This window comes from Bactrocera neohumeralis, unplaced genomic scaffold, assembly GCF_024586455.1.
Source record: "Bactrocera neohumeralis isolate Rockhampton unplaced genomic scaffold, APGP_CSIRO_Bneo_wtdbg2-racon-allhic-juicebox.fasta_v2 cluster11, whole genome shotgun sequence".
In the NCBI taxonomy this organism is placed as follows: Eukaryota; Metazoa; Arthropoda; class Insecta; order Diptera; family Tephritidae; genus Bactrocera; species Bactrocera neohumeralis.
In genome coordinates, this window is record NW_026089624.1 from 10,934,441 (window position 1) to 10,957,808 (window position 23,368).

Genomic DNA, 23,368 nt, shown 5'->3' on the forward strand with positions numbered 1-23,368 from the left:
CTGGAAATCTGTTACATTATCACAGCTGATTTAGACACTACAAAGGGAAAAAATGTAAACAAACAAATTTTTTTAAAGCAATGAATCTAATTTCATCTGAAAATCGACTTAACAAATGAAAGAATGCACCCATTATTTCTATTATATGGAAAATCTTAAAAAAAGCCGTCTTTTTATTTCAATATACTATATGACAATCTTTTCTTTTGATAAATATTAAGCGATGTGAATTCTTGAATGACAATAACAGCTGTTTCTTGATCTTTCTAACGGCAGTGAGAACACTGTTGGGTTATGAAATGCTTAAATATAATCTAATCTTTTAAATTTTCGGTCTGAACATGGTATTAAGTTTATGGCATATTAACTGTGAAATCTATTGCCATTGCCGTTGCCAAATCTGTATGTGGGCATTTGTTATCATAACATAATCATTTGCGTAAAGGCCTCGGGTAGGTAGGTTCGAGCTGATGAACCGCGTGTTTTGAGCTCTTGAACTGTTTAAATTTTTATATGGATGAAAAATATTTATGTGGAAAATAAAAAGAGGAAAAATATACTTTATTCTACAAATATAAATATTGAAAAAGAAAAGATTTTATATTTTCGGACTATAATAATTGTAGCAAAATATTTATATAACAATTAAAATATTAAATTTAATATGAGCAATCATATACTGATTTATGCTTGTATAAGTTTAATAAATTTAAGACATCGCCCATTTGAAAAGTGATCTGTCAAACTGCTGAAGTGACAGTTCATTGCTTTCAATATATGGCATACTATTTGTTCTAATTTGCATGTCATATATTGTATTCCATAAGCAATATGGAGTCTCCACTGGCAATAATGTGTACAGCAATACAGTTAGTATAAGAAAAATTTTTGCCTGTCGAGACGCCCCATCATCACCTTTTGCTTTAGTTATTTACAGCCCTATTCTCATGCCCTCACAAAAGTCACCAACCTCACTACAGTGATGTTTCTCACTATAGTGAGGGTTACCTTATTCTGGCGAAAATTCAAAAGCTCAAATGCTCACTATTCTCACAAATATCTGTGACGTGTGAAAGCAGCCATCATAATACAAAACATCTGTGTTTGTTTTGTTTTGCATATTTGACATTTTTTAAAATATTGAGAATTGAGTGTTATTAGCATGGAGGAACTATTATTTGTATATGCGGCAACTGTTGAGGAGGAGGAATCGGGAGGTAGGAGAAAAATTTTAAAGGGTTTGCGAGACAAAAGCGATCCCTTTACTATGCAAGACACTGCATTTATTAACACATTTCGATTCCCAAAATCGCTATGTAAATTGCTGATAAGTGAATTGGTGCCGCATGACGTGCAGAAGTCAAATATTCCTTTTGATCTGCGTTTCCTGACGAGTTTATATTTTTACGGGCATGGCTCTTATCAAAAATGCGTTGGTAATATGTAGTTATATGCTCTCTATGAGCCAATCCTCAGTGTCAAGAGCTCTGCACTTTATTTCAAAACTGATTGTGGATGTTAAGGGAAGTGAAATTTATTTCCCTTCAAGCGCGCAGGATGTGTCAGATGCAAAGAAGGGGTAAGATAAATAAATAAAAATAAATATAAATAAATATAAATAAATAAATAATTTTTTTCTTAAAGATTTTACACGAAATTTGGGATCAAGGGCACAATCGGCGCAATCGATTGTACCCATATTGGGATTGTTTCACCCTCAAGCACAGACGCCACTACTCCTCTCTCACTTTTTATGAACCGGAAAGGATTTTACAGCCTTAATGTAGAAGCAGTACGTAATGTTCTATATTATACAAACTATTTTATTAATACATATGTATATATTTGCATTTTTGGCAGGTTTGTGATCATCGACTTCTGTTCACCGCTGTCAACGCGAGATATCCCGGGTCTTGCCATGATTCTGGTATTTGGACCACATCCCCAACACGTATGCACCTCACAAATACTTATAGCACGCAAAGTGATTCGTGGTTGTTAGGCGACCAAGGATATCCATTGGAGCCATGGCTGTTAACGCCAGTCGCTGAACCTTCAAACGCAAGGGAAGTGCGTTACAATAAGTTGCACGCCAAAGCACGTAATACCATTGAGAGAGCCTTTGGTGTTTTGAAGTCACGATTCCGGTGCCTCTCAAAACACCGCATTCTTCATTACAGCCCTGAAAAAGCGTCTTTGATTATTTACGCGTGTACAATTCTTCACAACATTTTACTGAAGCATGGTGTGGCTGCAGACCTTGGCTTTGAAGAAGTTTTAGAAGAATCACAAGACACCGAAATTGTTTTCGAAAACCCCAATTTTAGGGAGGGTGCTAGAGTAAGAGAACGTTACATTATTTCTTTATAATATACATATGTATGCATATATTTCCAGTGGCGTTATGTACTATAAATACATATATATATAAATATATATACATATATGTAAGTTACTGTCTGTCTCTGTACATTTTACTTCCTCTAAGAATGAATAAAAAGACATCTACATATGTTTAAATAATTCATTTTATTTTATTTAATTTTTTTTATTTTTTACATTCTTATTTCATTTTTTACATTCTTATTTCATTTTTTACATTCTTATTTCATTTTTTACATTCTTATTTCATTTTTTACATTTTTATTACTATTTATCCAATTTTTGGGACAACTTGGCCATAACCTCAGACAGCGAGGTCAGTGCCTGTGTCATTTGAGCCAGCACCCCTGCCATCTGCACATTTTGCTCTACAATTTTTCTTTGTAGAGCAATGGCCTCCTCCTCTCGCTTTTCTCTGTCCTCCATTTTTTTTAGCACTGTTCCAAGCATCTTCGCTGCAGTCAATTTTTCGGGAGGGATATAAGAAGACGATGGCATGGGAGAAGATAATATGGGAGGAGATAAGGAAGAAGATGGAGGTGATGGTGAAGAAGAAAAATGAGGTGAAGGCGAGGAAGAAAAATTTACTGATAAAGCAGGAAAAGCTGGAGCAGGCGATGTGACTGCTAGTGAAGATGCAGGAACAGGCGATGCGACTGTTGGTGTTGGCGCTGGAGCAGGCGATGCGACTGCTAGTGAGGGTGCTGGAGCAGGCGATGTTGGTGTTGGCGAGGAAGCTGGAGCTTGTGTATTTATATACAACGGCAAAACCTGTAAGTATAAAACGGACCAATTATTGCCTCATGTAATAAAAAAATATATAGTAAATTACCTGATGACCCAAAGTCGCAACACCCGGCAATCCATCCACCGCTGCTGCCCCAAATGTGGTTATGGCTTGCTCCTCGAATGGAGTCATTCCACTTATCGGAGGGCCTCCACCAGTCGCTTGCGCATGGGTCTTAAGTTTGCGCGCTCGCGATCGCAACTGGTGTTTCCAATGCATTAATGACTATGGAAATATACATATGTGTGTATTTTAGTAATGTGACACAAACAGAAGCATTTATTATCTTACCTCCTTCCACTTGGCTGCCGACCGAGTTGGGCCTCTTAACGCATTTAAATTATCTGCTAACTCCGACCAAAGTATTTGCAGCCCTTGAGGGTTGGTCGGAGTTAGTTTCGCCCGTTGCAACTCAGGATGCTGCTTGCAAAACATTACGTAATGTTGCAGCTGCTCCTGAGTTGTCCGCTCCGTTTTTGCACGCCTAGGAATATAGGAAATTATTGTATATATATATATATTTTAAAATTTGGAAAATTACTTACATATGCTGATTATTCATTTGTGTGTCCATTTTTGTTTTGGTTTTTTCAGAATAGGGCTGTTATTTTTATTAAAACAGCTGTTTGACAGCAAAAAGCTTTTCACCTCACGTGGTGACTTTTTAAAGCTTTTTTCTTATGAGGTTTGAGCAAGAATAGCCTCACAACATATGCCTCACAAGAAATCTCTCAAATGTTTCCTCTCAACTCAGTTGAGAGGTTTTTTCAGAATAGGGCTGTTAGATGTGTTTACACTTGAATAGCGGCCTTTACACGGTCACACATGTGTGACAGCATGTGTGACATCACACCAAATTGTATCGTGTAAAGGGGGAAAAAACATGCTTGTCACACATGTACAAAGTTTTTAAACTTGTTTAATTTTTCTGCTGGTGTGTCACACAAGTGTGATCGTGTGAAGGGCTGCATAATGCACGCAGTGAATTTTTTCAGTCGGAAAAAAGACAGTGTGCAGGAATGGTGTCGCGCATGAACGAGTAATTTTGGAAAGAGTTCTTTGAACTCTATCAAAGTTTTCCAGAACTGTGGCAAATAAAAAGTGAGTGCTATAAAAACAAAAACAAAAAGAATGCAAAGAAAATTTTTGTTAGGCTTTGGGCAAGATATTTCTAGTTCTTTTAACAAATTTGTATGCGAGCGTGTTGGTCTTTTCTTACGCCAATATTGAACCCAAATTCGTTTTTTCTTGCTACTTTTTGCAATTTCTTCCTCTTCCTCCATTTCTCAAATTTTTTCAATCAGAAGAGCTGCCACTAATGCGCGTGCCATGTTTACTCGTTGAAAGCTGAACAAAAATGAAGTTCACACACATGCATGACCGTGTGAACGAAAACGTCAAACTTTTGCATCATGCCATGTTCGCGAGCATGTGTGACCGTGTAAAGGCCGCTAATAAAAATAAATAGTCAAAAAAAAGAAAAGACAAAAAACATAATTACCAATAAAAATCAAAACATATCCTGACTTTGTTTCAGAATATTAACGAAATTTATGTGAAATAGATTTATTTTTAACTTTTTCGTGTTTGAGTTGTTTACATAATATAAAAAATCGAAAATCATTTAGGCACGATTCCGATTACTTTGGCGGAGGGGTAAAAAAACCGAATGTGCGGATAGGAGAGCTTCTCCAGAGAAGAAATATCTAAAAATAATTTAAAAAAAAACTTTTATTGTTTAAAATATTCACGAATAAAAGTTCAAAAATTTGCACTAATAACACATGGTATTTCTCTCTGTTTCACTAAATTTTTTCACGTTTTTCACTCTGTATATATAAATATACACTCTTAACATTGAAATAAGTTCACATTTTACTTTTATTTTACTATATTTTACTTAAATTTATTATTTTAAAAATCACTTAGCATACTCATCGTTGAAAAGGTTAGATTGTTTACAATTATGAGGAAAACGAGCCTTGCCACATCTTAAACAGAAAATATGTAGGATTTTTAACAATTTTTCTTATTTTGCTTTTTTGCGTGATTATTTTTTCTATATTAACTATAAAAAAAAAATACTTTCTACATATGTATATGTGTAATATGTGATTTATGTGACTGAAGTACTTTTGCGTAGTACTCCTTTCTGCGTTGGCGGCCTTCGGCCGCGCTTTAAAAAAATAACCCTGGTCGAGCGAATACCCGGGGTGACTGAAGTACTTTCGCGTAGTACTCCTTTCTGCGTTGGCGGCCTTCGGCCGTGCTTTAAAAAAATAACCCTGGTCGAGCGAATACCCGGGGTGACCGTAGTACTTTCGCGTAGTACTCCTTTCTGGGTTAAAATAAAAAAAATATATTGAGTTTCGTTATAAAGTGGTTATATTTTTTGGTTATCTTGCACTGATATAGAAACAAAATTTGAGTTTTCGTTATAAAATGGTTAAATTTTGGTTATTATATCTGTCAGCGCTTTCCATTTATTTTTAATAATACGTTGTTTTGTATATTAGATGACAATAATAATATTAATAATATAATATAATATAATATAATATTACTTATTTGTTTATTAAATTAAATAAAGAAGATATGCACATGAATGTATAGAGGAATTTTTGTGAAAAATGGCATTTCAGCGAATTTCCTTATTATCACATGGCAGCGCTCCATTTCGTCGTAATATTTAGCACACACATGGTGTTCACTACGAGTGTAAAATGTAATTTTTAAAATAAAGATTTCTTCGGTAAAAAAAACTGTTACAAGTGTAAAATGTGGATTTATTTAAAAGTTTATAGTTTAATTTAATTAATTTGAAGTGAAACATGTGAGTAAAGTGTGTTTAATGTAAAATAGCGTGTTGAAATGTTCGAATTTTGGGAATTTTTGAACTTTAAGGTCGAATATCTCGTAAACTAAGCGTTTGCGGTACCTATAACCCGATATATTTTTTAATCAGGACGTCCTCTTTCCAACGGTACCTTCAAATCGCGGCGCCAAAGAAATCTGAATTGTGCCATCATTTAATATCTACGATGATTTCTATTCAGTATATTCAAAATGGCAAACAAGAGTTCATTTAAGTTTTGTGACGCGCTAACTATCAGGTCACAAATTTAAGGCAATATTTTCTGAGTAATGACTATAGACTGTGTTATGAATAGTAACTAGTCACGAATTGAGACTTTACTTTATAATGTCTTAAATAGTGACTAGAGACTGCTTCCAGAATTGCACTAAAATGCGCATTGTCGATTGATGTCGATCAAATAGTTCTCGTTTTGCTGTTTGCTTGAAACGGTTTTGAGCAACTGGACCAGATGGTTGTGATTCTGTGAAAATGATTCTAAAATATCTACAGTATTTACAATAAATTAATTCGATTTATTTAGTACTACATTTAGAAATTGAGTAAGAATTTGACGCAAAGCTGCTGCTTTATTTAGGATACCTTGTAAACATTATATGGTGAAAAACTCTCCGCTCAACACTGTCATTTAGGTATGCCTGAATATTATCAAAAGTTCAATGCATTACACAAAATGAATTTGACGTCACTACCATCTGTTGGGACAAACTGGAACTAATATTTAATTAGTTTAAAAATTTGCTACAGCGATAGTGGCGCCTTCTGTGGGATCCAAGAAAAATGTTTCGTAACCAAAAACAATAGGGCTCTTATCTGGGCTTGATCTCTTAATACCCTGTCTATTTCATCTCGGTATTCGTATGTACTTCCTGTTTGGGCTCTTCTTAGCTCAAGAAGGATCTCTTCCTTTGCAGTCTTTCTTATTCGAGAAACATTTTCCCCAAGCTGCTTAGGCTCCTCTCCTTTTTTACCGCTCTCAGTATTTCACTGTAAGACATGTCTCCAGTTTTTGCTATGACTTTTTCTTCGCCTTCTTACTTTTAGGGGTTTCGTGCTTTACCGAAACCCAAGCTTTATCCCTCGGAGTTTCTTTCCGCATTATTTTAATCGGACTTTCGCCTGTCCTCTCCATTTTGTCTCATTCTGTTGGCATTTCTTCTCATTCGACCTTTTGGCCTTCTTTGATGGAGTCTTTTGACTTGCTTGCCTGTTATCACGTAACCTTTTCGGTGTGGCTTCTACAGCACTCAGTAGTACCGGATTTTGTGGACTGGGATTTTTGAGCAGAGTGTAGTGCCTTTATGCGCACGCATGCAGCTTCGCGATACTGCTAAGGAGTTCCCACATGAGGTTATTTATAGAGCGCTGTGGGTGACTCATTATATTTACTAACTTATTTATTTTCTCTCCCAGTTCGAGCATATGATCTCGCACACTTTAATTTTTTCCCCGCTGTGTCAAAATTTCATTTTGCAGTGCGGGTGGAGATTTCCAACAGGTGTTAACTTTGGTGCTCGTCTAAAGGGATCAAATTCTGCACATTTGCTCATACTTTTAGTTTTATCTCTGAATCAGACGCTTCCGGGATTTTGTTGATTTGACACTAATTTATGGGCGGCATCGATTTACTCCACCACAGAAACTTCATTAAGCAAATAAGGCTGCACCCTCCATCTCTGCTGCTTTGGTCGGGGACTGCTTATTCAATATTCGCAGCTAACCTGCATATCTGGAGGCCGCTCAGCTATCTGCCACCTGCCGACCCCCACAGTAGCTCAAGCTAGCCATGTGTCCATAAGAACGTGCGTATTTTAATATTTGATAGATGTCGCTTGAAGTCTGTCGCCTCTTTTGTGTTTTCAGCAATTTTCGTACTTCAAATTGTTAAATTTATAAACTTTAAATGCAGTTATTATATAAACTATAAGTTTGCGGCGGCTATATATAGATATATTCTTAATCTAGGGAACCTCCACTATTAGCTGGTTACATTTTAAGCCAGAATTAGAGGTTTTCTATTCTAAAGTTTAGCCAAATTAAAAGCCAGTCGGCGGAATCGTAAAGGAAACATTCACAGTGATTGTAAACAAGGCAAAATTCCGATATCTTTGACCCCGCGATCTTAAATTACTGTTCTCCTGATTAAAAAATATATAGTCTTTTAGGTACTGTAAACGCAAATCGAAAATTCCAAAAATTGCAACATTTCAAATAGCTATTTTACTGCAGTTAACACATTTTACACTGGAGGATGCAGTCATGTAGTTCACGCAAGTGAGGAAAGTTCTCTGATCGCCATTCACTTGGGACTGGCCAGAAACGATTCTTTTACATATGGCTCAAGTAGCTCACGACTTCCGGTCTTTGACCGAGTATCCTCTAGGTAGCCTAAGAACATCCTTTTTTAAAGTGAGAAGCCGAAACATCCTCTCCGCAGCTTTTGCGCCACGTAAAAAAACCCACCCAATGAAAAAGAACAACAAGCCTTGTGGGAGTGAAAGCTGATATCACCGCCGTCCAAGAAATGCGATGGACGGGACAAGGAGTGGCCATATAAAGGAGCGCAAATTTGGTGTGGGATTCGTGGTGGGAGAGAGACTCCGTTGCCGAGTACTATCATTCACTCCGGTGAATGAACGTCTAGCCACAATCCGCATTAAAACGAGGTTCTTCAACATATCGCTGATATCGCCCAGAGCGCAACGTCTTGGGGGCGGCAAAACGATCTTTGCTGTTTTTTAATATACAGAAAAGTACTTGAACAAATTTTTTTTACAAAATTTATTATAAAAGATAAAGAGTTGTACACTCACAATGTAATAATCTGAATAGCAATGAAAAATATTAATTTTTACTCGAATACTCTTCAGTCTTTGAATTTATCTCATATCTTTGGATTATGTCTTTCTTAAAAATAGTGATAGAACTTAAAAATGCACTTTTCTAGCTTTGTCTAGCGACGTGTCACTCTCACAGTTACCCTATGCTTTGAATGTAACAAATACTTTTATTTCTCCAAATTTACAAAAAAGGTATTTAAAAACTCCAATTCGGGCAAAAATTCCTGCAAATTGTGTCAACAGTGTACCAGATATAGGGCGAAAATGGATTATTTCTATGGCTTTTAATAAGATGTCTTGTAAATTTACTATCAATTTCCTCAAAAACCGTATTGTGAGAATTTTGGAACTTCAGAATTTGCGTGGCTTCTAGTTCCTAAATTTTAAATTTAAAAAATTTTCGTAAAAAAAATTTAGGTAGGTAGATAAAGGGGGGCAGCAGAACATCCGTGGTCCCGGTCGCCCGAAGTTGTAGCTACGCCACTGCTGCAACCGAAACCATTGGTTTTAGGAAAATGCAAAAGAACAGCTGGTACGACGAGGAGTGCCGTGCCGCAGCGGAGAGAAAACAGACTGCCTACTCCCAACGTTACGATCGACCACAACACGTGCGGGATGGGATAGATATCGAGAGTTGAAGAGGGAAGCGAGACGCAATTGCAGACAGAAAAAGAAAGAGGCCAAAGTGCGTTAGTATGAAGAGGTTTCAAGATCGGAGCATACACCTGAAATGCCAGAGGTGATCTGGTGACTGATGCTCAGAGCATACTAAAATTATGGAAGGAACACTTCTGCAGCCTGATGAATGGTAGTGAAAGTATAACACCAGGAGAAGGCGAACCCGATTTCTCAATCGATGACGATGGAACAGACGTTCCATTGCCCGAGCATAAAGAAGTTCGAATAGCAACTACCCGCCTGAAGAACAACAAAGTGGGGGAGGGCCGATGGGTTGCCTGCCGAACATTACAAAAACGGCGGTGAAGAATCAGCTTCTTTGTAGAATATAAACGGACGGAAGCATGCCCGACGATTGGAATTTAAGTGTACCATGTCCAATCCACAAAAAGGGAGATCCCTCAATCTGCGCCAACTACCTCCTCTACATCGCGTATAAGGTTCTATTGAGTGCATTGTGTGAAAGATTAAAGCCCACCGTCTGCAAGCTGATTGGACCTTATCAGTGTGGCTTTAGACTTGGAGAGTCAACAACAGTCCAAATATTCAGTAAAAATCTAGGAAAAGACCCGTGAAAAGAGAATCGACACGCCCCAATCTTCGTCGATTTCAAAGCTGCCTTTGACAGCACCGAAAGGAACTGTCTTCATGCCGCGATGTCTGAATTTGATATCCCCGCAAAACTAATACGGCTATTTAAACTGACGTTGCGCAACACCAAAAGCTCTATCAGGATCGAGAAGGACCTCTCCGAGCCCTTCGATACCAAATGAGGTTCTAGAGAAGGCGACTCCCTTTTGTGTGACTTCCTGAACCTTCTTTGGAGAAAATAATTCTAGCTGCAGAACTTACCAGAGAAGGTACCATCTTCTATAAGAGTGTTCAGCTCCTGGCGTACGCCAATGATATTGATATCATTGGCCTTAACAACCGCGCCGTTAGTTCTGCTTTCTCCAGAACGGATAAGGAAGCGAAGCAAATGGGTCTGGTGGTTAACGAGGGCTAAACGAAATATCTCCTGTTGTTCACATGACAACCTGCGCCTACACGACACATCACACATACATCACAACAAATTCATCACATCTCCTGTACAACAAGCAACACACATCACTACACACCACCCAACCGCTAGTTGGGCCCACATAGTGAAAGCACTAGAGGCTCTTAAAGCGCCAACGTTTCTTCTGCGGATCATAAATAGCTACCTCTCGAACCGAGTATTGTTGTATGATACGGATGAAGGGGTAAAGCGGTATGCAGTTACTGGTGGAGGACCACAAGGATCAGTGCTAGGCCCACTCCTATGGAACATCCTCTATGATGGAATCCTTCGACTTCCAAGACCGAAAGAAGTGGAAATAATAGGGTATGCGGATGATATAGCGGTGACAATCGTGGCAAAAGAACTGCACCAAATCGAGGACTTATGCAACAATATTGCACAAAAAATAAAGAGATGGTTAACAACAGCGAAGCTTCAACTGGCAGGACAGAAAACTGAAGCAGTGCTCATATCTAGCAGGAAGAAAGTGGAGGTCGTCACCTTGGATATTGACGGGCATAAAATAACGTCACAGTCATTCCTAAAATACTTAGGCGTAATAATTGATACGAGGATGAACTATAAAACAAACATAGAGAAGGCTTGTGAAAAAGCGGCGCGAGTTAACGCGGCTTTAAGTCGAATAATGGCTAATACAGGCGGGCCAAGTCAGAGCCGAAGGCTATTACTGGCAAAAGTGACTCAGTCAATAGTCATGTATGCAGCACCAGTGTGGGCTAATGCTCTAAAACAAAAAACGTATGCGAAACCTGTAAGGTCCTTGTTTCGGTTAAGTGCGCTTAGAGTTGCCAGCGCCTTCCGTACGGTGTCTCACGAAGCCGCAGGAGTGATTGCAGGCATAATGCCACCTGAAATAATGGCTAGTGAGTTAGAGAGAGTGTACAGTAAAAGCAAAAGTAGCGGGGGGCCCCTAACAGCTAGAGAGCGCGAGGAAGAAAGACAGCAGAGTCTGAAAGAATGGCAATCTATGTGGGACTCAGCGCCCAAAGGACGATGGGCGCACAGGTTGATTGCAAATGTAGAGACCTGGGTTAGCAGAAAGCATGGCGGCGTTGATTTTTACTTGACGCAGCTATTGAGTGGTCATGGCTGTTTTAGGGAATACCTCCACAAATATGGCCATGATGAGGTAGAAATATGCTCATCTTGTGGTTATGGAAAAGAAAATGCCGAACATATCTTTTTTCATTGCCCAAAATATGAGGAGGATAGGACATTTTTAGAAACGGAAATTTCTGAAAGAATAATGCCAGATAACATAGTGCCACACATGCTGCGATCAAAGCAGGTGTGGAACCATGTTAAGCACTGGGCCGCTAAGGTTATTCAAGAGCAGCGAAGACTAGAACGAATGCGATATAGCGAGGCAAACAGCCAAAACCAGTTGAAAATCCCTGAGATGTTATAGTCAATAGGCTTAGCTTGCTCTGCGATGTAATACTTAATCGGTGGTTCCGCAGGGCATTTCACCAAAGCTATGTGTCGTTATTGAGATGTTTTTTTATGTGTTAAAGTCCCACACTACTGTTGTAAGGGCAACAGTGTCTTTTGATGATTTTTTTACATCTCGCCATAAAATAAAAAAAAAAAAAACCACCCAATACAGCACATAACATCGCTCATCCTACACAACATCATACAACACACCCAACGCACCATCACCAACGATCAACCCACAAATTCACCAACAAAACAATCAAAAACTTTTCTTCTTTTCGTTTCATCCGTGAAGCAAGACGTTCTACCACAACACCCGCATCTATCATTTTTGTTCAGCCGTAAAAAACCGCATTTTGCAAAAGGTTTTTTTATTCGGAAACCAGGAGGTTTAAAATAGTGACCTTTGTAAATTCCAAATTCGACAGCTGTGTTTCTTGTGAAAAGCGATGATTTAGAATTTAATAAACATTTTATATTGAAAATATTTTTGAGTTCCAATTTATTTTCAGACTTTCATTGCTAGTGCGAGTAAGTTTACTAGTGTCACGTGTGAACAAATGGTCCGTCGAGCCGGATTTAATATACGTACATAACTATATGCATATATAACCATATCGTACCCACATAAATTAAATTAACGTAAAGCTATAACAATGTACTGACATTAAACTACCTGCCTGGATGGTCAATTCATGTCTCAAAACACACCACCAAAATTAGAAAAACAATTTTCAGAAGACAATTATTGCGAATTTTCCAGCGATTCCCCTTGAGCTATAAAGCAACAAGCTGGATCGCTTATAACGTTCAAGCAAAGGTAGGTAAATAAAAAAATAAAGAAATAATAAAAAAAATTACATTTATGTACATATGTACCGATGTGCCGGTCCCGCGCGACATACATACACATCGTCACCTGAAATGCAAAATAACGTATCATCAAAAAATTCGAAATTGAGAGTCTTATTGATTACGCTTCACTACTTCAAATTATGCTCAACATTTTCAGGTTCTGCGGTGAGATATAAACCAGTTTTAACCAATATTAAAATTTTGTTTCACTCATGTTCCATTTTATTTCATGTTTCATTCATTTCCGAAAATGTTGTTACGTTATTTTGCATTTCAGGCGACGATATATACTTTTTTGCTCATGTCATTTCCCTTATTCTCTCCTCACAATAATATTAATTATTTTATAACATACATTTTTATGTACATAGTTTAATATTTACACATATACTATACATATTTACACAAATATATAAACACACATATATATTATTTATTACCATTTTTTCCGCGTTTTCATACACATATTTATGGGCTATTAGCAAATCATTATATGTTGTATATTTATTAAAATAAAAATTTAATATGTTTTTGCGGTGAATAAGCGATCGGAAAATTTAAGTTAAAAATATACGCAAACAAAATTTGTGATCTGAAAATAATAAATTTTATAATATAAATTTCTGGCAATTATTTTTTTTTTCTAACAAAAAAAAAATTGAGTTAACTACATTTTCTGACGAGACCAAATTTTCAATTATACTATTTCATACGAAACATTTTCAAGCTAAAATCTTCAAATCAAGCACAATTTAAATGCAATCGGAGAAATCAAAAGAGGTTAAACCAAAAACGCCTCATTTATTAGAAATTCCAAAAATGGCTGATGATGATAAACAGCAAGGCACACCTGCTCAAAACAGAGTGAAAAATAAAAAAGATCAAAAGATAATTTAATTTCAAGATTCATCACTGAGAGTGATAGCTTTATCCGATACTGTACAAGATTTTCAGCTTTAGCTTTTAGTGACAATACTGAATCGGTTTTAAAATGGCTGATGATGATAAACAGCAAGGCACACCTGCTCAAAAGAGAGTGAAAAACAAAAAAGATCAAAAGATCAAAAGATAATTCAATTTCAAGATTCATCATTCATTCATTTAAACTTAAAAATTCAAAGTATAGATAGCATATGGGCACGCCTTCTGGCAGCGTACGATACAGTACTAGATATTGACGACGCTGAACTCCCAAAAAACATGAACGCTTCGGCGTCAGCCTAATATGAAAACTGTCTCGTTCAGTACGAAGCAACAAAGGCGATGATCTTAGATCAAATAAATTTATTAAGACCATGTACAGCCGCTACTTTGCCTCCGAGACAAGTCATAACTCCAAAAGAAGACCTAGATAAAGGAATATTTTTAAAAGTACCAGCGTGTGATACTGAAGTTTTTGATGGTGGGTATGATCGATGGCCGTCCTTCCGGGACATGTTCACTTCCGGGAAGCAGGCAGTATCGTCAAGCGATTCGCATTAAATGACGAAAATTTTAATCTGGCTTGGGAAGCACTGGTCGAAAGATATGAAAATGAAAAAATATTGGTAGATAACCAAATAAACATTTTAATGAATTTATCAAAAATTCAACAAGAAATCAGCCAGGAATTTCAGAAATTATACTCGACAGTGACTAATTGTTTATCAGTGCACATAGGTGCATTTTCCTTGAAAAACTGGACAAAAGTGAGAATTACAAACTCCAGCGATGCTACTCAAAATTGATTTTTTTTAGTACCTAAGTAACTGTACTACAATAAACCGATTAAATTATTGACCTTCAGCCGGCTTTATTGCCACACAAGTAGTCGGAACCTAGACTTCGTTCAGTAATCACGTCCTTATTCACGATACTCTCTATTGTTCTCGAAATTGCAAGTGGTTTTTTGCGTTGCGTGAAGTGAATTCTGGAAAATATTTTTTATGGTTTCTGGACAACATGGTATTTATTTAATATTAATAATATAAAGATTAATTCAGTTAATGTATTATTTTGATTTTTTTTTCGGAAAAACAATGAGTCATCAAAAAAACTAAAAAAAATTGTTTAAGTTTTTAGAAATGAGTGTTTTTGTTATAGTGTCGGGGGAGGTCGAGCTATAAATTAATTGTTTTACTAAACTACAAGGTTTCTACTTAACGTATAAGCTAAAACATTGAATGGGATGAGCAGGTAAAACCTGTGCGTTTAACAAAATTGGTTAATTTTGCTAACAACTTACATACTATTTCGGAAATTAGAACTCTTCGATGTTACCCATTTCGTACCTATTCAAAATGTAGAAATACATGGTTTCTGTGATGCGTCTGAGAAGACCTATTGCGCAACAAATTACGTACGCACTCAGTATGATAACAAAATATATTCATATATTTTGGAAGCAAAAGCCAAAGTTGCACCCTTGAAGACACTAAGCCTGCTACGGCTCGAACTGAATGATGCTTTTCTGTTAGCAAAACTAGTTTCAGTTGTCCAAAGCCATCTTAAATTAACCAATCACAAAACGTATCTTTGCTCAGATTCAGAAATAGTCTTAGCATGGTTAGAAAAACTACCCTATACCTGGAAGACCAATGTATCTAACCGTATATCTCAAATATTAGCCATAGTTGGCCCAGCAAACTGGCAACATGTGGCAAGTACAGATAACCTAGCGGATCTTGGGACAAGAGGTTGCATACCACTTCACCTCACCAACACTACGCTCTGGTAGAACGGTTCTACGTGGCTAACAGAATCAGAAGAATTCTGGTCAAAGTCTCCCGCTCGGAATGTAGAACCTCCTGAAAGTCGGAACATTCAAAAGTTTCATATCACTCCAGATACGGATGATATTCTACACCGACTTTCATCATTCCCGAGAGCATTAAGAGTAATCGCTTACTCGTTTAAATTTACATAAAGGCTTAAACAAAAAATTAAAGGAATACCAAATGATCCTTATATACAACTAACGCATTCCGACTTGCAACATGCCAAGATCGGTCTTATCACAATACCCAAGCTCGCTATTTCAGTCGAGAGAAATTAAAGTTGCTCGAAAAACGACCTCTCGAAAGGGGAAGCTTCTCTCATCCTAAATCCATTTTTGGACGCTAAGAGATTAATACGGGCAAATGGTAGATTAGCGAATTCCAGCCTTAGTTAGAATGAACGACATCCCATCATTGAGAAATCCTGTTTCACTTATTTATTTCTAATATACCTCCACCAGCTTACATTACATGGTAAGCATCGCTTGATGCAACAAATGGTCCGACAGGAATTTTATATACCGCGACTAAAGCCACAAATCAAAAAGGCGATTGTCGCTGACATTCCGAAGACAGCGCGACCTTTGGATATACGATTTCGAATATCGGCTGCTGATCCACAATTTTTATTTATAATGCTACCTAAATAGCAAAACTCGTCTACTTCTTCGAGACATGTTCCAGCGATCTGTAGGTTTGGCGTTTCGATTGTGTTGATGCACATGAGTTTTTTTCATCGCTATATTATTTTTAAGTCCAGTTTCTGCGACGAGATCACTAACAGCTTCAAGTTTCAAGGATATGCGCGAATATTTATGGGACAACATACAGATATCATCCGCATAGTCCAAATCTTCTAGTCAACCGCTTAAACCCCAAGATATTTCTCTGTTAGTCGCACACGCTTGACGCATCACCAAATCCAATACCAAATTGAATAAAATGGGAGACACCAGTCCTGGCTTTGATTCCACTATTTAAAATATTTCCACACCTTACTCAACAACTAGCTTCTGAGTAAAGCTGTTTTATTAGGTTAGCCAGTTTTTCCGGAACTCCTTTGCATACTAGGGCTCTCCAAATCGTGTCAAAAATCATTCTCAAAATCGATAAAGCAAAGATAGAGAGGAGTTCAAGACTCTACCGACTGCTCTGCAATCACTCGTAGGGTGTTGATGTGATCGACACATGACCAATGGGGTCTGAAACCAGCTTGTTCTTTACATAGCCCATGCTTCAGCGAATCAGATAACCTTATGTGAATTATGTGCGTTATTATTTTATTCACCACATTTAGTGGTGTTATTCCTCTCCAATTTTTACATTCCGATAAATTTCCCTTCTTCGGAAGAAGAATAATAACACCTTCTTTCAACTCGTCTGGTATCTTTTCTGAGGCTCAAATATCTTTGAGTAGAGGAAACAGTATCCGCGCAGTCGTCTGAAGATCAGCTTTTAGGAGTTCTGGGTTGAAGTTATCCGGCCCAGGAGTTTTGTTGTTTTTTAATGCTCTGATAGCAGTCATTATCTCCGTCTCATTCGGGTACGAGGTGTAAATGTCACGTCTTGGTATGTGACGTTGGCAACCGCATGGCTGAATAGCCTGCGACGAATTTGGTGAGAGCAATTTTTCATAAGAAGGATGGAGTCATGTGTAGAAGCTCACGCAAGTGAGGAAAGTTCTCTGATCGCCATTCACTTGGGAGTGGCCAGAAACGATTCTTTTACACATGGCTCAAGCAGCTCACTACTTCCGGTCTTTGACCAAGTATCCTCTGGGTAGCCTAAGAACATCCGTTCGAAGGCGAGCTAAAGTGAGAAGGCGAAACATCCCCTACATAGGGTTGTGCGCTGGGTTTGGGACCAGCCAAAAAAACACCCCCAATGAAAGGAAGCAACAAGCCTCGGATGATAGAACCTCCTGTATCTGCTATTACGTTTCACATTCTCTTTCAAACCATTTTGAGGTTTCGATGAAACTACTTATGTCCGATATGCTTTTAGTGGAAATCCATTCAAGGTTTGGTGCTAGATGGATTCCAAGTGTTTTGTGTCGGATCTGTGCTAGAGCTGGGCATTCACAGAGAAAGTGGAAGATTGTTTCCTTGTTCCCTGCTACTCCGCAGCCACGGCAGATGTCGTTGTAGGGCATACCCATTTTGGATGCGTGTTCCCCAAATGGCCAGTGCCCTGTTGTGGTAGCTGTTACTCTGTAAATACTTTTCCTTGACCTATTTAGTAAGTCGTTGGTTCTTTTCCTGTCATATGTTGGCCATAATTGTTTAGTTATGACGCATTTTGTGATGTTTTTCCACCTGTTATTTGCAATTTGTTGAAATTGTCTATTGATCTCTCCTTTGATTGATCCTAGCGGACTTGGTATTATCTCCGCCTCGGATTCGTTGAGGAAAGCTCCTGCCTTTGCCAACTCGTCTGCTTTTTCGTTACCGAAAATGTTCCTGTGGCCGGGAACCCAGATCAAGTTTAGTTGGAGCTTGTCTTTTATTGCGCTTAGTGCTCTCTTGCAGTTGTGTACTGTGCTGGAGTTTGTCATGGGTGAAGACAAGGCCAGGAGCGCCGCCTGGCTATCCGTAAATATAGTTGCTTTATTTATATTCCCGTGGTTTTCCAATAGAGCTTCGCAGGCTTTTTCTATGCCTAGTACTTCTGCTTGCAAGATGCTAGCCGAGTTCGATAGACGTATAGAGAGAGATATGCCAAGATCGGTGGAGAATACCCCCGTGCCTACTCCACAGTCCATTTTGGACCCGTCGGTATAGACTGAGATGGTATCCTCCTCTTCTATTGAGCCTCTTCTCCATTCTCGTCTAGATGGTATCCTTACCTGGAAGTGTCTATTGAAATCCAGCTTTGGGAGAATGTAGTCTGATTTATTAATGGTGAGCTTGTTTAGGATTACACTATGTCCATAGTTCTGCTGGTTCCAACCTCCCAATTCTTTTATTCTTGTCGCCGCAATAGCTGCTGTTTTTTGAATAAAAATGTCCATTGGTAGTTGATGCAGGATCACGTTGAGCGCATCAGTCGGACATGACCTGATTGCCCCAGTAACACCCGCACATGCTGCTCTTTGTATACCATTTAATTTTTTAATGTTGTATTGTTTGTTTAGCGCTGGCCACCATACCAGAGCTCCATATGTAAGTATAGGTCTTATGACCGCCATATATGTACATCCACATGACTATACTTGGTTTGAGGCCCCAATTCTTGTTGACGATTCTCTTACAAGTATAGTAAGCCATGTATGCTTTGTTTATTCTTTTTTCTATATTTATTTTCCAGGACAATTTGGTGTCAATCTCCACCCCCAAGTATTTAGCTGTGGGGGATAGAGTGAGTGTTGTACCGTTTAGTACCGGAAGTTGAAACTGAGGTATTTTGGTTCTGCTTGTGAATAGCATCAGTTCTGTTTTGTTCGGGTTAACTCCTAGTCCATTGTTTTTAGCCCATAGGTTTAACCTTCGAAGTGCTCTTTCCATAATCTCGCTGACTGTTGAAGGAAACATGCCTGATACCAACAACACTATATCGTCTGCATACGCCACTGCTTTCACTCCTCCACCGTTTAGTTGGAGGAGTATTTCGTTCAGCGCTACAACCCATAGGAGCGGAGAGAGGACCCCTCCTTGAGGCGTCCCTCTACTCACATAGCTTGTTTGTGTTGCAGCGCCGTTTGAAGCTATAATCTTCCTATTCTCAAGCATCGATAGTATCCATCTGCACACAGTGTCATCTATGCCACCATGTGCCAGAGAGTTAATTATCGCATTTACTTCTATGTTATTGAAGGCGCCCTCTATGTCTAGAAAAGCAGCCATGGTGTATTGTTTGTGGTGTAGTGATTTTTCAATTACACTTATCACCTCGTGAAGGGCAGTTTCGGTTGATCGGCCCTTTATGTACGCATGTTGGGACTTCGATAACTTCTCCGCCATTATTGTTCTTACGTGTAGATCTATTAGCCTTTCCAGTACCTTCAGCATAAAGGAGGTAAGGCTTATAGGTCTAAAGTCCTTGGCATTTTCGTGTGTTCTTCTGCCGGGTTTTGGAAGGAACACAACTTTACTTCTTTTCCAACTTCTTGGGATGTAGGATAATAGAATGCTAGCTTTGTATATATTTTCAAGTCTTTGAACCATTGGTTCTACCAGTTTTTGCAACATTATGGGCATAATCCCGTCAGGACCTGCCGCTTTAAATGGTGCAAAACTATTTATGGCATACTTGATTTTGCTTTTGTCTATTATTTGGCTTTGATAATCAGCTGCGTTCAACGGTGGTTCTGGTTGAACCCTCGTTGAAGGTGTTTGCTGACTCCCGGGGAAGTGTGTTGTAATTAGTACCTCCAGAGACTCTTTTGCCGAGGAGGTCCAATCACTTCCCTCCGTCCTAATGTAGGCAGTGTTAATATGATCTTTGGATAGCATTTTGCTCAGCCTAGCGGTTTCTCTGCAACTTTCTATCGATGTGCAGAAAGATCGCCAAGAGTCGTTTTTTGCTTTCCTGACTGCTTTTTTGTATCTTTTCATAATATCTTTATATGGCTGCCATATTTTGGTTCTAAAACTCTCATTGAAAGCTTTCCTTAGTTGTGTTCTCAAATTCTTGAGTTCACTGTTCCACCAAGGGAGAGACTTTCTCTTTTTCAAAACTGTTAGCGGAGTAGATTTATTGAAAGTTGTGGTTAAGATTTTTTCCAACTTCTCTACTTCTGAATCTAGTTCTTGAGGATTTCTGATACTCTTATTGCCTCCCTTTTCGAGGCATTTTGTTGCTATTCTGGTATATTTTTCCCATGCTGTTCTTCTAGGGTTTCGGTATGTGAGAGGAGCACTGTACCTCCCGCGGATGCTGAAGAGTATCCAGGAGTGATCCGACATGGAAGGCTCATCGGATACCCTCCAGTTATCCACAACGAGACTGTCTGTGTCTGTTGATAGCGTGAGGTCAAGCACTTCCTCCCACCCCGGAAACCTATCAGAGCTTGGAAAAATAAAAGTTGGCTTATCGCCCTTGTTGCATATACTTAGATTACTATTTAGAATATACTGCAAGAGTGACTCACCTCTGGTGTTTATGCTGGAGCTACCCCATACGGTGTGCCTTGCGTTTGCATCACACCCTATTAGGACATCTTCTTTCCTGTTCTCCTCTACTAGTCTGGTGAGCGGGGTCGGTGGTATATCTTCGTCATGGGCCAAGTAGGCCGAGACTAAGAAGAAGGGCTTTTCCTTCTGTTCCACCTTTACCACTATGATATCTGCTGTGCTGTAATTAGGACAAAGAAATGCATTTATACTTTTATTGATAAGAATGCATGCCCTAGGTTTACCTTTGTTCCGTGTGTAAAACAGGTTATAGTTGCTGCTGTTTAGCCCTTTAATGGTGTCTTCTTTGACCCAGGGCTCCTGTATTAGGCTGATGTCGATGCTCCCCTCGTTCATAAGGGTTATCAGATTCGCTGTAGCACTCTTCGAGTGCTGCAGGTTTATCTGTACGCATCTAAGGTTGTTATTGGGCATCTCGGGTTTCTTCGATGCCCACATTCCTTAGCAACTGGCTGGCGTCGTCGACCTCTTCCGTGTCGTCTTCGTCAGCCGCTTTGTCGCCTTGGAAGATTTTCAACCTGGCCTTGCGAATTCCGAAGCTGATTTTGTAGTCAGTCTTCTTGAGAGCCTCAATGGACTCTTCGCAAATGGCCACTAGTATTGGTCTGCTGGCTTTATTTGGTTTTTCCTCCTTTATCAGCTGCCACTCATCTATACCAGGTATAGATTTGTTCTGCAGCTTGATACACCTCAGGAGTTTTTCGCCTGGCTCCTCTAGTGGGGGTAACCAAATGCGAGCACGAGGTCTCTTTGGAATGTCCCTGGCGGGTATAAGCCTCAATTGGAGGCCTACAAAGGCGTTGCTGATTTTAGCAACACTACCCGTCAGGAAATCCAGGGAGGCCTGGTCCGCGCACTTGATGACCCTGTAGCCCCTGAGGGTCTCAGAGGAGTCAAACTCCGGGTGAGGACCCGCCGGATTGTCGAGTACATAGCTTAGCACCATACTCGACAATCTGACGTCGATCTCCACCCATCTTTCCTGTACCGTGCTCGGTGAGGAGGAATTCCCATCTATGATGGCCACTTGCAGGCTATCTCTGGCTACATCGCAGAAATGCCTTGCCGCTGTTGCGCTGTTCTGTTCGCCTTCACTCCGCCTCGGTTTTTTAGGCAGAGTTTCGGGTGTTTCTGTCGTAGAGCGATTCCTTTTTTGTGAAGTGCTCTCCTGTATGTTCTCTACTAGAGGTTCTGATTGCTTCCTTTTCAGGTAGCTTTCATATTCCTCCACTATTGCTTTGAGGCGCTTTGTTTCTGCCTCATCAACTGGGGTGCCGGCTGCCTGGTCTTTGGCTATCTTCCCTAGAATGAAGACTGCCCTCTGGTACCGGTTTTTCCTCAGCTGATTCTGGGATTTTTTGCGCTTCTTTTTGATTTCCCCTTTGGCCGCCAGTGCACTTTGGTTGGTGCTCATGGCAGCTTTGGAGGTGGACGCTTCCTCCCTTACGTTTGCTGTTATCACTGCTGTATCTGCCGGTATACTTAGGTTGGTATGTCCGGCAGTACCTTTACTCGTCTCCTGGCTGGAGGCGAGTAATTCGTCTTCGTCGGATTCCGTAATGGGAATCCTGTAATTCATGTCCTTAGTCGTCGCTGTTGTCGTCAAATTGGTTGTTGTAGTTGTTGTTGTTTTGTTGTTTCCGTTCATTTGTTGGTCCCACGAGTAAGCCGGAAAGGGTTGGTCACTCGTCCGCAGAGCCGGTATGCGGAGAGAAGGCTTTTATACCTCCGACCTCGCCCGGGCATCGGAGGGGACCGTTCGCGATCAGCTATTTATTACCCCCGCTGACCATTCAGCCCTCGGCACGGGTACCTCGACACCTTGGCTTAGGGTGGTGTTGGTGCGAGGTGATCCTCAGCTGCCCCCGCCACGATTCCTTGGTGACAATATGGGATAGATACCGAGAGTTGAAGAGGGAAGCGAGACGCATTTGTAGACAGAAGAAGAAAGAGGCCGAAATGCGTGAGTACGAAGAGCTTGATAAGCTGGCCGACAGGGGTAATGCTCGAAAATTCTACGAAAAAATGCGGCGGCTTACAGAAGGTTTCAAGACCGGAGCATACTCTTTGTAGAACCCCAAAGGTGATCTAGTGACCGATGCCCAGAGCATACTTAAATTATGGAGGGAACACTTCTCCAGCCTGCTGAATGGCAGTGAATGCACAACGCCAGGAGCAGGCGAACCCGATTCCCCAATCGATGACGATGAAGCAGACGTTCCATTGCCCGACCATGAAGAAGTTCGAATAGCAATTGCCCGCCTGAAGAACAACAAACCGGCAGGGGCCGACGGATTGCCGGCCAAGCTATTCAAACACGGAGGCGAAGAACTGATAAGGAGCATGCATCAGCTTCTTTGTAAAATATGGTCGGACGAAAGCATGCCCAACGATTGGAATTTAAGTGTGCTATGCCCAATCCATAAAAAAAGGAGACCCCACAATCTGCGCCAACTACCGTGGGATTAGCCTCCTCAACATCGCATATAAGGTTCTATCGAGCGTATTGTGTGAAAGATTAAAGCCCACCGTCAACAAACTGATTGGACCTTATCAGTGT

The 23,368-nt window shown here is 39.7% G+C and overlaps 4 protein-coding genes across 6 annotated transcripts in view; 2 read left to right on the forward strand and 2 right to left on the reverse strand.

Moving 5' to 3' along the window:
* The first annotated feature begins 724 nt into the window (after window positions 1-724).
* Window positions 725-2,396, forward strand: LOC126765952 (putative nuclease HARBI1). Its single transcript, XM_050483701.1, has 3 exons — window positions 725-1,579; window positions 1,645-1,792; window positions 1,861-2,396. The coding sequence occupies exons 1-3, from the start codon at window positions 1,413-1,415 to the stop codon at window positions 2,368-2,370; spliced, it is 825 nt and encodes a 274-aa protein (XP_050339658.1). The 5' UTR covers window positions 725-1,412; the 3' UTR covers window positions 2,371-2,396.
* Window positions 2,089-22,600, reverse strand: LOC126765931 (uncharacterized). 2 transcript variants are annotated; one of them, XM_050483662.1, is made up of 3 exons: window positions 20,766-22,600; window positions 2,237-2,335; window positions 2,089-2,182 (listed from the first exon to the last, which is right to left on the reverse strand). In XM_050483662.1, the coding sequence occupies exon 1, from the start codon at window positions 22,454-22,456 to the stop codon at window positions 21,212-21,214; it is 1,245 nt and encodes a 414-aa protein (XP_050339619.1). In that variant the 5' UTR covers window positions 22,457-22,600; the 3' UTR covers window positions 2,089-2,182; window positions 2,237-2,335; window positions 20,766-21,211. The 2 variants fall into 2 exon arrangements, with proteins under 2 accessions (XP_050339619.1, XP_050339620.1); XM_050483663.1 differs by lacking the exons at window positions 2,089-2,182; window positions 2,237-2,335 and having other exon boundaries at window positions 19,868-20,968; window positions 21,033-22,600.
* Window positions 2,410-3,904, reverse strand: LOC126765946 (uncharacterized). Its single transcript, XM_050483694.1, has 4 exons — window positions 3,715-3,904; window positions 3,461-3,653; window positions 3,215-3,394; window positions 2,410-3,153 (listed from the first exon to the last, which is right to left on the reverse strand). Exons 1-4 carry the CDS (start codon window positions 3,741-3,743, stop codon window positions 2,650-2,652), a joined length of 906 nt encoding a protein of 301 aa, XP_050339651.1. The 5' UTR covers window positions 3,744-3,904; the 3' UTR covers window positions 2,410-2,649.
* The window catches only part of LOC126765920 (tetratricopeptide repeat protein 39B-like), a 124,407-nt gene continuing 105,169 nt past the window's right edge, over window positions 4,131-23,368 (forward strand). For both annotated transcript variants that reach the window (XM_050483624.1, XM_050483623.1), the window contains exons 1-2: window positions 4,131-4,270; window positions 12,578-12,885. The gene's annotated coding sequence lies outside the window, so the exon portion shown is untranslated. The remainder of the gene's footprint in view (window positions 4,271-12,577; window positions 12,886-23,368) is intronic.

Bases quoted from the DNA above. Each gene is read 5' to 3' on its own strand.
- LOC126765952 (XM_050483701.1), top strand. From the start codon at position 1,413: ATGGCTCTTATCAAAAATGCGTTGGTAATATGTAGTTATATGCTCTCT. The intron at 1,580-1,644 runs GTAAGATAAATA...TTTTTCTTAAAG, and splicing joins GTGTCAGATGCAAAGAAGGG to ATTTTACACGAAATTTGGGA. The intron at 1,793-1,860 runs GTACGTAATGTT...CATTTTTGGCAG, and splicing joins ACAGCCTTAATGTAGAAGCA to GTTTGTGATCATCGACTTCT.
- LOC126765946 (XM_050483694.1), bottom strand. From the start codon at position 3,743: ATGGACACACAAATGAATAATCAGCATAT. The intron at 3,654-3,714 runs GTAAGTAATTTT...CTATATTCCTAG, and splicing joins CAAATGAATAATCAGCATAT to GCGTGCAAAAACGGAGCGGA. The intron at 3,395-3,460 runs GTAAGATAATAA...ATATTTCCATAG, and splicing joins CGGCAGCCAAGTGGAAGGAG to TCATTAATGCATTGGAAACA.
- LOC126765931 (XM_050483662.1), bottom strand. From the start codon at position 22,456: ATGAACGGAAACAACAAAACAACAACAACTACAACAACCAATTTGACG.